A 15,165-nucleotide genomic window follows, 5' to 3' on the forward strand; every position below is an offset into this window, starting at 1 on the left:
CAGCTCTACACCTTGTTATCTTAGATTCTCCAGCATCGGCAGTTCCTACTATCCTTAAATGTTGCGTAATTTGTTCTGAAAAGCGTAAACTAGCAGGCAAATTTTAATGTAGGAGTGGGAAGCTGAAGAGCGTTTGGAAATGCAGTTGGCTGGCCCAGAACTTAGAATCAATAATTTCACCCGAGTTCATCTATAACTTGCAGGTCAGGTGTATAACCTAAACTGCCAGAAATGGGAGGGAAAGTCAGGAAGGCAGGCCCTCAAAGGCAAGCTCTCAGACAGATTGATAAATCATAGGGTGTACCTAGTATTTCAGGTATGGATCAAGGTTGTCCACTTGACTTAGAAGGCCTTCTTCAACATTGTCAGGCTTCTCTGCTGAAGCCCGAGTAACAATACAGTGAGGGGACCATGATCTGCATAAATGTATGAGGCCTCTGCCCACTTTAAGTGAGTGTCACATGTGCCAGTAGAACCCTGCAGGCTAAGATTGCCACTGGTGAGAAAGGGTCAAATGCCAAGTTAATTATTGTACTCATTTTTAGTGGCTCACTTGTCCACCAGACATGTAAGATTAATAGAGGCAGAAAGGCTGACGTTTCGGGTCTAGGCCTGAAACGTCAGCCTTTCTGCTCCTCTGATGCTGCTTGGCCTGCTGTGTTCATCCAGCCCTGCACCTTGTTGTCTCGGATTCTCCAGCATCTGCAGTTCCTACTATCTCTGATTCAGTGTAAGATTAATATCAATGTTTTGGCATCTAACTAAATCTGCAACCTGTTTCATTTTGTATGTCATCTGTCTGACTCCTAACATGTCCCTAATGGCTTCGCTTTGTTTTAAGTTGAGAAACTGAACTAAAAGGCCTGCAGTCCAAAGTTGAAAAAAAATTAAAAATTAGGTATATCAGAGTCAGGTTAGGCTGATTCCAAGCTCATATTTTAAAATTCTGTACATTGTAAGGAAAGGATACTGAGAAAACAAGGGAAATTCAAAGGTTAAGAAATCTTGGGCACAGTTACCATCTGATCAGACTTGGTTTTAACCCAGTGAAGTTGTGGGGTGACCAGACTGTATCATATTGCATATTTGGAAGTTGGAAAGAACAGGAGAGAAGATTGAAGCATTGACTGGAGAAGAAAAGCATGAAAAATGAAGACAAGATAGATTGAAAAAGTAGAGAATGTTTGGATGGCAGAAATACCAGGAGTTCCTTACCAAACAAGAAGACTCAAAATTCTGAGGGACTATCATCAATAATTCCCTGAGGTACCGTCTACCCTTGACAAGCTAGCTATATCTTTAGGGGATGAGAGAGATCGAACAAGATCCTCCAGGTATGGAACTAAAACAGAAATTGCTGGTAAAATTCAGCAGGTCGAGCAGCATCTGTGGAGAGAAAGCAGAGTAACATTGAGTCCAGTGACTCTTCAGAAATGATTGTAGCTAGGCAAAAGTTCCGTGATCAATGTCTCTGTCTCAAGTTCGCTGCAGTGCTCCAGCAAAGCTCAGTGCAAGCTGGAAGAACAGCATCTTAGTTTCTTTTTGAGGACCCTGCAGCCTTCAGGACTCAGTATTGAGTTCAATAATTTTAAGGCTTGAGCATCTCACCCCAACCCTCACATACTAGGCCCTGTCATCACATGGGCTACTACCAAAACCAATCCATTGTCAGCTACTGATGGTCCCCATTAGCAGTTATTGATTCTCCCAGGCTGATCCTTACCCATTCCTTTGTCTGCCACACTGTTGTTCTCTCTCTCTCTGGGCTCCATCTCCACCTATCGTTTACTCCTCCTTCTCCCACCCCATTTCCAGCATATATACAAATTTTTGTCTAGCTACAGTTACGTTCTGAAAAAGGGTCATTGGACCCAAAACGTTAACTCTGCTTTCCCTCTACAGGTGCTGCCAGACTTGCTGAGTCTTTACAGCAATTTCTGATTTTATTTCTGATTTCCAGCATCTGCAGTTCTTTGGTTTTTTTCCCCAGATATGGAAAGTAGATTCAGTTCTTGGATAGAATTAGACTTCACAATGGGTTAAAATGTTGAGGAATAAACTGTTAAGCATGAATGTAGACATTAAGTTTGGAGTCAGCTTTATAGATGAGCAAGATCAGAGGATTCAGTTTAAGTCCAAGGGAATTAAAAATAACACATTTAGAAATAATACTGTTGGAGTCATCAAAGGCACAGTGTTAAAGATCAAAGGATGTTTAGGCATTGAAAATTGATGTTAAAAGAAGTATTTTCATCAAAGTATCAAGATGTCGTGATTTAAGCATTGAACTAAGGTTGCGTGATTTGAAAGGATTTCAATGTATGAATTACTAGCCAAAGAACATTGGCTTGAACGTAGAAAAGTGGGATAAAAGCTAGAACGAACTGAATCTGTCACCAGTAGTCCTGATTAAATGAACATAGTTTTGCAGGAGACCGTACAATGTAACTGGGAGGTTGGGGGGGACGGTGGTGGGTGTTGGCCTCGTGGTATTATTGCTGGACTATTAAACCAAGACCCAGGTAATGTTCTGGTAGCCCAGGTTCAAATGGCAGAGAGTGGAATTTGAATTCAATAAAAATGTGGAATTGAGAGTCTAATGATGATTGTCATTGCTGATTATTGTTAAAAACCCATCTGGTTCACTAATGTCCTTTAGGGAAGGAACTGTCATCCTTACCTGGTCTGGCCTACAAGTGACTCCAGACTCTCAGCAATTTAGTTGATTCCTGACTGCCCTCTGAGAAATTAGGGATGGGCAATAAATGCTGGCCAAGCTAACGATGCCCTCATCCCCTGAAAAAATAAAAATAAATTGTTTAAAATAACACAGGATCATGTTCTGTCAGAGGCTTTGGAGCTGGCAAAACAATAATGGTTCATTGCTAAAGTGCTTAAGCAGAATTCACACATGGAACAGCTGTATCAAAGATCGCATTGGAAATCTTGGATTAACATTTGGTTTCTCTAATTGATAATTAGAAAGTTAACATTTTCCACAATGTTTAGATGCCAAGAACATTAGGACAGTAGGTAAAAGTGGAGAAGGATAATACTGTGTTTTTTTTTCTGGGAATACATTGAGCATAAGTCAATTTTCAAGGAAATGGGAAAACTGAAATTTGAGTAGGAGATTGTGAAGTGAGGGCAATGTAAATTAACAGTTCCACATATCGAGAGCAATGGGATCAGAGCTTTTATGGAAGTGCGGGGGTTCTGAGTTAGCAGGCAGGGATAAACCTTCCTGTTAGTTAGAACGTCAAAGAATGTAGCAATGAAAGTTCTTTATCGAGAGCGCTGACAGAGGAGTTGGTGCAGAAACATGAATTTCAAAGATTAGCTCTCCGGATGCAGCTTTTAACTGTGCTATTATTTTGAAGAGGAGTGGATTTGCAATTGGTTCAAAAGACCGGTTTGAAGCAGTGGCTTCAGGAGAGTTGGGATAACAGCACTTGAAACCAATATTTGGTGCATTTGTATTTAACGCGTCTCAGAGCACATGAAACTGAGTTGGAATTTAAGATAAAGTTGAACTGCAAACTAAACTTGTATCAAAGATAGAAGGCATATTATTAATAGATGGGAAAGGTTAGGATACAATGTAATAATTTAGATGCAGAATAAGTATTTTTTATAAGAGTTAGGGTACAGTGAGATAGCCAGAATACGGTGTAGTAATTATGACGTTACATTTAATAAACATTGTGAGAATTGGGATATAATATATTTTAAAGAACAGTACAATTCAGGAACAGGCCCTTTGGCTCACCATGTCTGCACTAATCATGATGTCATTGTAAACTAATCCCATCTGCCTGCACATGGTCCGTATTGCTCTATTCCCTGCCTGTTCATGTGTCTGCCTAAATGCCTCTAAGTGTTGCTATTGTATCTGCTTCCACCACCTCCCCTGGCAGCGCGTTCCAGGCACTGTGTAAAATACTTTGCCTTTAAGGTTTTGGAGTAGATTTGTAGCTCGGGTTGTGGGTGTTGAGGTTGGTTGGCTTGCCGAGCTGGTTTGTTGTTCCGCAGACGTTTCGTTACCGTGCTTTGTAACATCCTCAGTGCAGCCTCAAATGAAGCGTCAGTGTGTTACCAGGCACAGTAACGAAACGTCTGCGGAACAACAAACCAGCTCGGCGAGCCAACCAACCTCAACAATACTTCGCCTTGCACATCTCCTTTAAATTTTCTCCCTCCTACCTTTAAAGCTGTGCCACTTCGTATTTGACATTTCCAACCTGGGAAAAAGACTCAAACTTTTCACCTACCCCACCTCTCATAAGTTTATATCTTCCTATCAGGTTGCCTTTTCAGCCTCTAACACTCTAGCGAAAACAATCCAGGTTTTTCTAACATTTCCTTGTAGCCGATATACTCTAATCCAGACAATAGCCTGGCAAACCTCTCTTGCACCCTCTCCAAAGCCTCCACATCCTTCCTATAGTATGACAACCAGAACTGCATACAATACTCCAAATGTAGCCTAATTATAGTTTTATGCAGCTGCAACATGACTTGCCAACTTTTATATTCAATGCCCCAACCAATGAAGGCAAACATGCTGTACACCTTCTTTACCAGAGTATCCATTTATGTTGCCACTTTCAGGGAGCTATGAACTTGCACTCCAAGATCTCTGTGTATGTCAGTACACCTAAGGTTTCTTTACTGTATATTTTCCTCTTGCATTTGATTTGCCAAAATGCAACATCTCTCCCTTGGCTGGATTAAACTCCCATCTGCCATTTCTCTGCCCAACTTTCCAACTGATCCAAATCCTTCTTTATTCTTTGACAACTTTACTCATATCCACAACTCCACTAATTTTTGTGTCATTTACAAATAATTAATAATAATTTAATAATTAAACTGCCTACATTTTCATCCAAATCATTTATACACATTACAAACAACTGAGGTCCCAGCACTGATCCTTGCAGAACACCACTAGTCACTGACCTCCATTCAGAAAAACAACTATCCTCTGTCTTCTATGACCAAATCAATTTTGTATCAAACTTATCAACTTAGCGTGGATCCCATGTGACTTAATTTTATGGAGCAGCCTACCATGAGGGACGTTGTCAAAAGCTTTAGTAAAATGCATTTAAACAACATCCAGTGCCCTATCCTCATCAATTATCTTTGTCACTTCCTCAAAAATCTCAATCACATTTGTGGGACAAGACCTCTCCCACACAGCACCATGCAGACTATCCCTAATACGTCCATTCCTTTCCAAATGCAAGTAAGTTCTGTCTCTAAGTATTGACTCCCAATAGTTTCCCTACCATTGATGTAAGGTTCACCGGTCCGTAATTCCTTAGATTATCCCTGTTGTTCTCCTTAAACAAAGGAACAACTTTGGCTGTTCTCTAGTCTTGTGGGACCTTGCCTGTAGCTGAAGAGAATTCAAAGATCTCTGTCAAGGCCCCAGCAATCACCTCCCTCGCATCCTTCAGTATCCTGGGATAGATCCCATCAGGCCCTGAGGTCTTAACTACCTTAATGTTTTTCAAGACACACAGCACCACTTCCTTAATGTCAACATGCCTTCGAGCATCAGCATACCTCTCTCTCAGCTTGCAATCATTCATGTCCTTCACTTTGGTGAATGCCAATATGAAGTACTCATTAAGGACCTCACCAACTTCCTCCGGCTCCATGCATAAATTCCCTCATTGGTCCTTGAGTGGATTTATCCTTGCCCTTATCTAACCTCTTAATCCTAATATATGTATAAAACGCCTTGGGATTCTCCTTTAATCTTACTTACCAAGGACATTTCATGGCCCCTTTTAGCCCTCCTAATTCCTTGTTTAAGTTATTTTCTGCTCCCTTTATATTTTTCAAGGTACTTGTCTGATTTGGTTTAGGATTTGAGATGATTGAAATAATTCCAAGATATTGGCTTATTTGCTGTATCATCTGAAATAAATAGTTGTTTCCAAATCATTTTTGTTCAAAATAATGTGCATTGCATTGATAGGAAACAAGCAAACAAGATATAAACTTGCATTTAATATACCTTTTACAGAATTTCAGAATTTATAGTATTTGTGAAAGTGCTCCACAGTCAATGAATTGCTTTGATGTTTGAGCAAAAGCAGGAATAACATAAACAAACAAATGTACTGTTTTAATGATTTTTGTTAAAGGATACATATTGGCCAAGACACTGGGATAACATCCCTCCCCTTATTGAAATTGTGCAATTTACTCTTCCATACCACCAGCGAGGGCAGACACCCTTCCATTTAATGTCACATCTGCATGTGCTGTCAGAAGTGCCAACATTTGGGTGACACATTAAAATGAGGCCATTGATACTGCATTAGATTATCTCCCTAGATGAGTTGCTCGGTTCTGTGGAGTGGGACCTGAACCCACAATGTTCTGACTCTGTTGCTGCAGTGCTGATCAAACATATAATACCTGTCAATTTGGATGTTCAGTCTTTAACTGAACAAAATTCAAGGCTTACACTAAAACAGAAGTTGCTGGAAAAGCTCAGCAGGTCTGGGGTTCTGAAGTAGGGCCACTTAACCCAAAACGTTAACTCTGATTTCTCACCACAAATGCTGCCAGATCTGCTGAGCCTTTCTAGCAATTTGAGTTTTTGTTTCTGATTTAGAGCTTCTGCAGTTCTTTCAGGTGTTTATTCAGAATTCAAGACTTAAATGCTTTAGGCAAAATATTATTTAAGTGGATTAAAAGATTCCTGATGTGGGCAAATATTTTTACTACTACACTCGCCCCTGTTCCTCTACCCATTGCCACCATCTCAACTGCTCACTACAACTCTACAAAGCTCTAACAAGATTTTCCTATTCTTCTGCTAACAGAATATGTAAGGTAGTGTATATAGCTGGCTTTGGCTATGTATGTTTGAGTTCATCTAGTCCAGGTTTTAAGCAGGCTGGTTTAACAGATAGCAATTCTGAAAATGCCCATTTGAAGCCTTAGATGATAACTCCGCAAACAATCAGCAATCTGTTTTTACAGGTGTGATACCTGATATATGCCGCCTTCCTGCCCAGCATCACTAAAAACAGATGAAAGACATTTGCTGTGTGTAGAGTCATACTGTCTGCTAAATGGCTGCTACATTAACTTATTAAGAAACAAACTCTACACTTCAGAGTAACTCATGGTTGTGAAGCACTTGCGGCTTAATAAACTGCTGTAGAAATTGAAGTGCCTGTTTTATCGAATTGGCTGATAAGAGCTGTAGGGGCTAAATAAGGACGACAACAAGCTATAGGAAGGGGGTTGAGGGAGGAAATTTATGGTTAGGACACCTGAGTCTAGTTGCTGACAGGTCCTGTACTTTAGGGATGCCCACTTGTGTGAGGTGTCACAGGATGGCCTGTGCCCACGCAGTCATACCCAGCATGGGATTGATGTCTTTGAGAGTACAGGGAACGAGATCTTTTTTCTGGAAAAAGCAGGAGGTGGAGACAGTAGTCAGCAAAGTGGTGTGTAACAGTGTTTCTACCTCCTGTCTCAGGAGGAACTGATGAACAATACGGAGCTGGTGCAGAGCCTCCGACAGCAGATAGGAGCTAACGTCAACCAGAGTAATCTGCAGCTCTTCTGGAACATGTACAACAGGTAACACGATCAGAGGCACTCCTCAGTGCAGGGAATCCTGTCACAGCAACTCCTCCATACAATTAATACTGTCATAAGCTTTCCACAATGTAACAGTGTCATACTCCTCAGTACAAGTAATACTGCCACAGATAGACCTCAGTAAGGACAACATTGTCATGGGTATTACTTGATACAGACACCATTTCAACAGACAGAGTTCATTTAGGCAATATTGATGTAAAGTTAGGGCTGAGCAATGAGAGCTGACACCATTTTATCTTAAGCACAGATTTCACCTCTGTGGAAGTGATAGTAAAAATTCAGTAGCTTTGATCTCACTTTAGAAAAGCTATTAGCTCACGGGCATTTAGAGCCATTATATTTAATCTAAAAACCATGTTTACAATTTGCATTCTTTTTGCAAATGTGAATTTTCTGAAGTGACAATGTAGGCAGAGGCCGTTCAGCCCATTGTGCCAGGCCTTTGACTGGACCGGTTCACTACAGTTCCCTGTTTCATGTTGGTCTAATGTTGAAAAACTTTGTATGATATACAAACAAATGCAGCAGTTGACTACTTGGGTTGAGACTTACACTTCAAAAGTTTGAGTTTAGTAGTTCCTGATATGGTTGAGTTTCACTATCTCTTAGTTGAGATTATATGTAGGGGGCAAATTATCGTCCAGATCCTGTGTCCCCAGAGGGAGGAAGCTCAGGAAAGGTGAATCCAGTCCCCTCTCCAGTAGTCTGAGCCCTGATAACACTCTGTGGTTCAAGGGCATTCATGTTCACTTGTTTCATGAAATGAAAATGGAATCGCACTTGACTCGTGCTTAAAACTAATAAATGTTTCTTCTTGATAGTCGCAGGGATCTGGAAATGAACAGACCTGGAACTGTGGCCAATGCTAAGACTCTGCAGTAAGTATTGCACTCATCCCTCAGTTTATCATCCTTTTCAACTCTAGTCTGTCTGCAGCCATTCCATCTGTTGTCTGAATTTATAAAACACTGAATCATTCCTTATCCTTCAATCTTGATTTATTTCAGCTCTGGTATGAATATCCCTATCAACGACCCCACTGTGAGGGGAAATAACCTTGTCACTAACTCTTCTGATTGAAAGGGAAAAATTGTTGTCACCGAACTCATGACACTTACCCTGCTGTGAGGATTATTCCCATCACTGGCCCAAATGTGAGTGGGAATATCCTTGACACTAGCCCCCGTGTGAAGATGAGAAGTCTGTCACTGAACCAAGTGTGAGTGGGAATAACCCTGAGGCTGGCCCCTGTGTGAGGATGGCTGGTCACTGGCACCAGTGTGACATGAGTATTCCTGTCACAGGCCCCAGTGTGAGCATGAGAATTCTAGTCACTGGCCTCAGTGTGAGGATGGTTATTCCTATCTTGGCCTCCGGATGAGGTGAGTAGTCCAGTCACTGAGATGTGGTGGGGGAGTGTTACTGTTGCTGATACCACTTTCTCTGAAGGGAAATATTTCTTTAATTTTAGACTTTCATATTTTCTCCCCCCTGTTTGGCTAATGCCCTTGCCTAGGTGAACTGAAATGTCTTGGCGCTGAGCATGTGCACATTTTTTGCAAACCTAAGACCATAAGACACAGGAGCAGAAATTAGGCCAATTGGCCCATCGAGTCTGCTCTGCCATTCAACCCGGTCTGATAAGTTTCTCAACCCCATTTTCCCACTTTCTCCCCGTAACCTTTGATCCCCTTGACAATCAAGAACCTATCTATCTCTGTCTTAAATATTCTCAATGACCTGGCCTCCACGGCCTTCTGTGGCAACGAATTCCATAGATTCACCACTGTCCACCTAAAGAAGTTTCTCCTTCTCTTCCCTTTACTCTAAGGCTGTTCCCTAAGGTCCTAGTCTCTCCTGCTAATGGAAACACCTTCTCCACATCCAGCTCTGTCTGGGCCATTCAGTATTCTGTAAGTTTCAGTTGAATCATTGCTTGTCCTTCTAAACTCCATCGAGTATAGACCCAGAGTCCTCAAACTTTCCTCACAAGCCTTTCATTCCTGGGATCATTCTCATGAACCTCCTCTGGACCTGCTCCAGGGCCAGTATATCCTTCCTGAGATTTGGGCCCAAAAGTGCTTACAATACTTCAAATGTGGTCTGACCAGAGAGTTATAAAGCCTCAAAAGTACATCCCTGCTTTCATATTCCAGTCCTGTCAAAATAAATGCCAACATTGTATTTGCCTCCCTAACTACCGACTCAACCTGCAAGTGTACCTTAAGAGAATCCTGGACTAGGGCTCCCAAGTCCCTTTGCATTTCAGATTTCTGAATTTTCTCCCCATTTAAAAAATAGTCTATGTCTCTATTCTTCCTCCCAAAGTGCATGAGCTCGCACTTTCCCATGTTGTATTCTATCTGCCACTTCTTTGCCCACTCTCCTAACCTGTCTAAATCCTTCTGCAGCCTCACCACCTCCTCAATATTACCTGTCCCTCCACCGATCTTTGTATCATCTGCAAACTTAGCCAAAAAGCCCTCAGTTCCATTGTCTAGATCATTAATGTATAAAGTGAAAGTTGTGGTCCCAATACTGACCCTTGTGGAACACCAGTAGTCACTGGCTGCCATTCCTGAGAAGGACCCTTATATCCCCACTTTCTGCCAGACAGCCAATCTTCTATTGATGCTCGTACCTTGTCTCTCACACCACGGGCTCTTACCTTACTCGGCAGCCTCCTGCGGTGTCTTGTCAAAAGCGGTCTGGAAGTCCAAGTAGATAACATCTATTGGCTCTCCTTTGTCTAACCTGCTTGTTACCTCCTCAAAGAATTCTAGCAGTTCCCATTACTTCCAAGTCCCTGCTTTTACCCCTTTTATTCTTGTCACATTACCTTTTCTGTTTTTCCCTTTTTGGATACATTGCGGCACCACAACTAGTGCTGTTGTTGGCTTGAAACTTCCTTAGATAACCTCAGCTACCTCCTGTCTCTTTCTACATTTCACCATCAGGGCACCATTACTGCCTACTGACCAGCAGCACTGAACTGTCCTGCCCTCCTTGCTTACCAATTTTTTCTGATATTTGGCACTCACTGGTGGCTAAGCTTACTATTTGCTTTCCTCTCCCCATTCACTCCATCTACCACTGTTCCTTTTGGTCCCTGCCATTGGAATAACAATCAGTGCCCTCTCCACATATTTCTCTGGAATATTGATTTTGTAAATATAGCTCATCGTCTCCTTGACCTCACTGAATTGTTCCCCTTAAAGAAGCCTCCATGTTTGGCTGTAGTTTCTCACACAGCCAGTGACATTGCATTTGTCACCAAGTCACACCTTGGTCTTTTTGCTACTCCTCCGGTGTCTTTCTTTCACCACCACCTTGTTCCAACCCCTTCGACTTTCTCTCAAAATCCACAACAGCCCCTTCCGACCACTCTACAGAATATCTTATTCTCTGTGATTTCAATTAAATTTCAGTTTCAGTTTATGGATATGCTTATTACTGAAATTGAAAACATTCATTTCCTGTATTGCTTTCTCCTTTATCCTTGCATTTGCTGTGGATCTGCATTTTCTTTCAGAATTTCTCCTTCCCTGATTTCTTCACTGAGCTTGTCTTGTGCAACGGATCCACCTCCTGGTCCAATAAGTTCCCCACCCACCGCCCATTGCCTGCTGATCACCCAACCTTCCTCTGCTGGCTGCCATTATAAACTGTTTCCACTCCTAAGGTAGTGTTCTTTTCCATTCAAAACTGTTGTCACTACTTCACCTCGAAGAAAATCCCAATCTCTGCATCCGTGCAAATTATTCCTCCAGCTACAAACTCCTTCAGCACATCTCTTTTATGGCTTGACTTATAGATTTCCCTCACAAGGTTCCTTACCTATTTTCAATCATGAATGTATGAAACAAAATAGCTCGAAATTGAAGATTCAGTCAGCTGTAATGAGGGTGATAGTTGGTACAACACTACGCAGAGTGATGGTGCAAAACTCAGTTTTAAGAAAGCAATTGAATACCTTTTGAGGAAATGTGGAGCTCTCCTTACAAGGGTGATCAGAGTTGGTAAACTCTCAAAACATATATATGATCAGCTAATCTCTAGAGTTCTTCGGTTATGGACTGGGGGTAGTGAATCCTATCAACGAATTCTGTACGGACTGCATAAAATCTTTTAGGGAGTGAGTCTCTTACTTTTATTTAGTTTTATTTTTCACATGGTGGAACTATTCTACACCAAAAGCCTGGATGTGAGTGTTTTCTGAACCTTACATACCCAACTCTGTAACAGTGGAGGTGACCCTCTTTTTTTCATTTTTTTTGTTCTGTATGTCTGGGCCAGCTCACACTCTCACTCTGTTCACAATTTGCAGCATAGAAAGTGGGCTAAGTCTGAGTGGGAGCCCTCACTTCGTTACGGCAATTCCATTGAAATGTTCCACTTAACCTTATAACGAGAAATGACCTCAGAGATGAGGTGTTGAATGATGCCATACTTTTTGTGAACTTGCAGGCACAAGAATACAGGCTGATTGTCTTTATTTCATTTTAGGTGTCCAGTGATGCTGGTTGTGGGGGACAATTCCCCAGCAGAGGAAGGTGTGGTGAGTACGGGCAGTAAATCTGCATCACATCCAGTGGCTGGCCAGGGTATTTTCTATACATTCATCTCCTTGAAGCAAGAGAAAGTATTGCTGTTTGTAAGGATCTAGTAACACTCAGGAACACCGCACAACAAAGGAATAGTCCTCATTTTTCTGCCATGGTTTCAATACTCCCTCTTATTTTGTTTTCAGTGTGCAGATCTCTGAGACCTGTATGTGGCATTGGCTTCTGAAACCAGAAGTCAGTTTGGTGCGCATAAATCCTTACAGTGTATGCGTGGCTGCAGATCTCGGAAGGAGAGTTGTTTTGATTCTATCCCTGTTTGTCTCCCTAGTACACATTTGAGCAGTGCAACTGATGTACCTTTTTCCCAGCTCTTCATACATGTTGGGTTATGCATGATGTTGTTTTGCTAGGTTTGATATATGTCTTACTCTGTTTGATTTTCAATGAATTATAGCACTAGTAGATGACCTTAGTTTTCCTACAAGTATTGCCAAATGGGATTGAAGCTCCTGTCTAATATTCTAATTACCCTTAGTCCAAGATGGATCAATATCTAAAGATCTCTCATGGTATTACTCACCTTGAGATGAAATAATGATCATTTTATCAACAAAGGCATGCCAAAATTTAGAAAAGGAAAGTGTCATATTAGTCCAATACTTGCAACAACTGCATGCTATTTGCAATGTATTTAGTTGACCCACAACCCAGTGAATAACTGAAAGGCAGTTGACAGTGAAGGAAGGAGTGCCCTGGTTGATGTGAGTAGTGACATGGTACGTGTACGATGAGGGGCTTGGTACATGTACAGTAGAAGTTCCTCCAGTAAGCGTTTCTGACAAAGTTACAAATATATCATCATATCATTTTGAAACTCAAATACTGAGCAGACGAAATTTTCATGAACATATGTACAATATTGGAGCACATATTGACCAAGAATGTTCTTGTCGCTACTTTGGGAAATAGAATTAGTGCTTATAACATGTTACATATTTTATCATTCATCATGGTTTTGTACTAATGCTGCCCTTTCAATCCCAGGTGGAATGTAACTCCAAGCTGGACCCAACTCAGACAACTTTCCTCAAGGTATTGAATGTCTGGACTAGCTGTAATCTTAAAACAGATGGTAGTTAAATGCATGTGAATGTTCTAGCCACCCCACAGGTGTGACATAATATACCAGAGCAATTTAATTAAAATAAAGGAAAAAAAGTGAGCAATTTCGTTCCAGTTAAACTAACCCAGATTATTAGCTTAAATTTTTTAGAATTTAGAATTTAGAATTTGCTTTATTGTCACGTGCATTCGAATGAGTGCAGTGAAAAGTTTGCAATGTTACTGCTTATGCACCATCTTAGATACAAGATTCTTAGGTACAGATACTTAAGTATTTTGTACAAAATTGAAAGAAAAGTAAGTCCAGCATAAGAATAAATTGGAAAAACAAGTACTTGAATTACAGTCCCTTTCACCCAGGTCTGTGCCAGTACTAGCCTCCAGACTGCACCAGGCCAAGTGTGCCTACCATGCTGGGCTTCAAAACTTGAAGCCTTGCCTCTAATCTGCAAGGGCCTCATCCCCCTGCTGAGGCCTCCAGTCCAGGACTCATCTCTGGGACTTGCCTCCCCTGCGATGGCCTCCGGTCCGGGTCTCGCCTCCTCCCTGCAATTTCCTCCGGTCTAGGGTCTCGCCTCCTTTAGTCCCGTACGGGTAAGTTTAAAATTAGATGTTTGAGAAGAAGGGAGTAAAAGAAAAAGTACAGGTGGAGCAGAGGGGGTCCAGCTGGAGCATAGGTATGAGTACTTGCTGATGTAAAGGTACAGGACAGTTGGGTGGCCTGGATCTAATCTCACTTAGTGACATTCTTATTTCTTGGAATTCATATTGATTTATGGGATGAATGTGGAGACATTGATAAAACAGCATTTATTGACTGTTCTTTGATGTATTTGTTGGCACTAGAAGCCAAGCATTTGGACAAGGCCAGGAAGAGGTGATTTGTGGCCTTTTCTGTTCGACGTTAATGAATGAAAGTGATTTTTTGGCTATCTAGAAGCTTTTATGGTCTTTTACTGGTCATAATCCATAAATTACCATATTTATTAAGTTCATTTTCACAAGTAGCCATGGTTACACACCATACGAAACTCCAGAATTATTTTGTCAAGCTAGAAAGTGTTACGTAAAGAACACAGGCTCAGATCTTTGAGCAGGTCAGTCAGTAGTAGCAGCTCCCAATTTGCTAACCCAATAGAACAAAGGTATCTGGATTCTATATCCTATCTATGCTGAGTCACCTGATCTTAGATGGGATGATGGGAGAAGTACAACAAATAACATTTTAGTGTTTTAGGGTTAGAGAGGATCATTGCCAACTCATCAGTATCTGTTGGGAGTGACTGGAAATGATGCACAGGTGACAATGGATTTGGACTTATCTTTGAAACCCTCCTTAGTTGAATAGCTTGATGAAGAATGGCTAATACAGCTCAGCATGTCAGATCCAGTCAGACTCTAGAGTCATTTTGGCACAGAATGATGCCATTCAGTTCTCTCTGTAGAACAATGCATTCAGTTTATGTAGTTCATATTCTCCCACTCTATATCCCTTGGCCTGCAATAACTTCCTCTTCATTTCCTTTTGAGATTATTGATCATCTCTGTTTCAACCACCTTCATTGATAGGCAGCTTAGGTCATTACTGCTCAGTGTAAAAAAAAAAGTTTGACTTCACATCCCCTGCATCTTTTGCCCAAAATCTTACATCTGTGCCCTTTAGTCCTGGTAATTTCAGTCACTGGAAACCGCATTCCTATGTTTGCTTTATGTAAACCCTGGCTCTAACAGATCTCCTCTCAATTTCCTTTGCTCCAAGAAAAATCCAGTTTCTTTAATCAAGTTTTGCAGCCATAATTCCTCATCCCTGGAACCAACATGAAACAGATTTGAGAAG

The 15,165-nt window shown here is 41.3% G+C and overlaps 1 protein-coding gene across 6 annotated transcripts in view; it reads left to right on the plus strand.

Annotated features, from left to right (window-relative positions):
- Positions 1-15,165, plus strand: part of ndrg4 (NDRG family member 4) — a 156,300-nt gene that overhangs the window by 125,658 nt on the left and 15,477 nt on the right. For all 6 annotated transcript variants that reach the window (XM_048605742.1, XM_048605744.1, XM_048605743.1 and 3 more), the window contains 4 exons: positions 7,514-7,617; positions 8,463-8,519; positions 12,148-12,199; positions 13,251-13,298. In XM_048605742.1, coding sequence (XP_048461699.1) covers positions 7,514-7,617; positions 8,463-8,519; positions 12,148-12,199; positions 13,251-13,298 — 261 coding nt within the window. The remainder of the gene's footprint in view (positions 1-7,513; positions 7,618-8,462; positions 8,520-12,147; positions 12,200-13,250; positions 13,299-15,165) is intronic.

Source organism: Rhincodon typus, chromosome 15 (assembly GCF_021869965.1).
Source record: "Rhincodon typus isolate 14 chromosome 15, sRhiTyp1.1, whole genome shotgun sequence".
Classification (NCBI taxonomy): Eukaryota; Metazoa; Chordata; class Chondrichthyes; order Orectolobiformes; family Rhincodontidae; genus Rhincodon; species Rhincodon typus.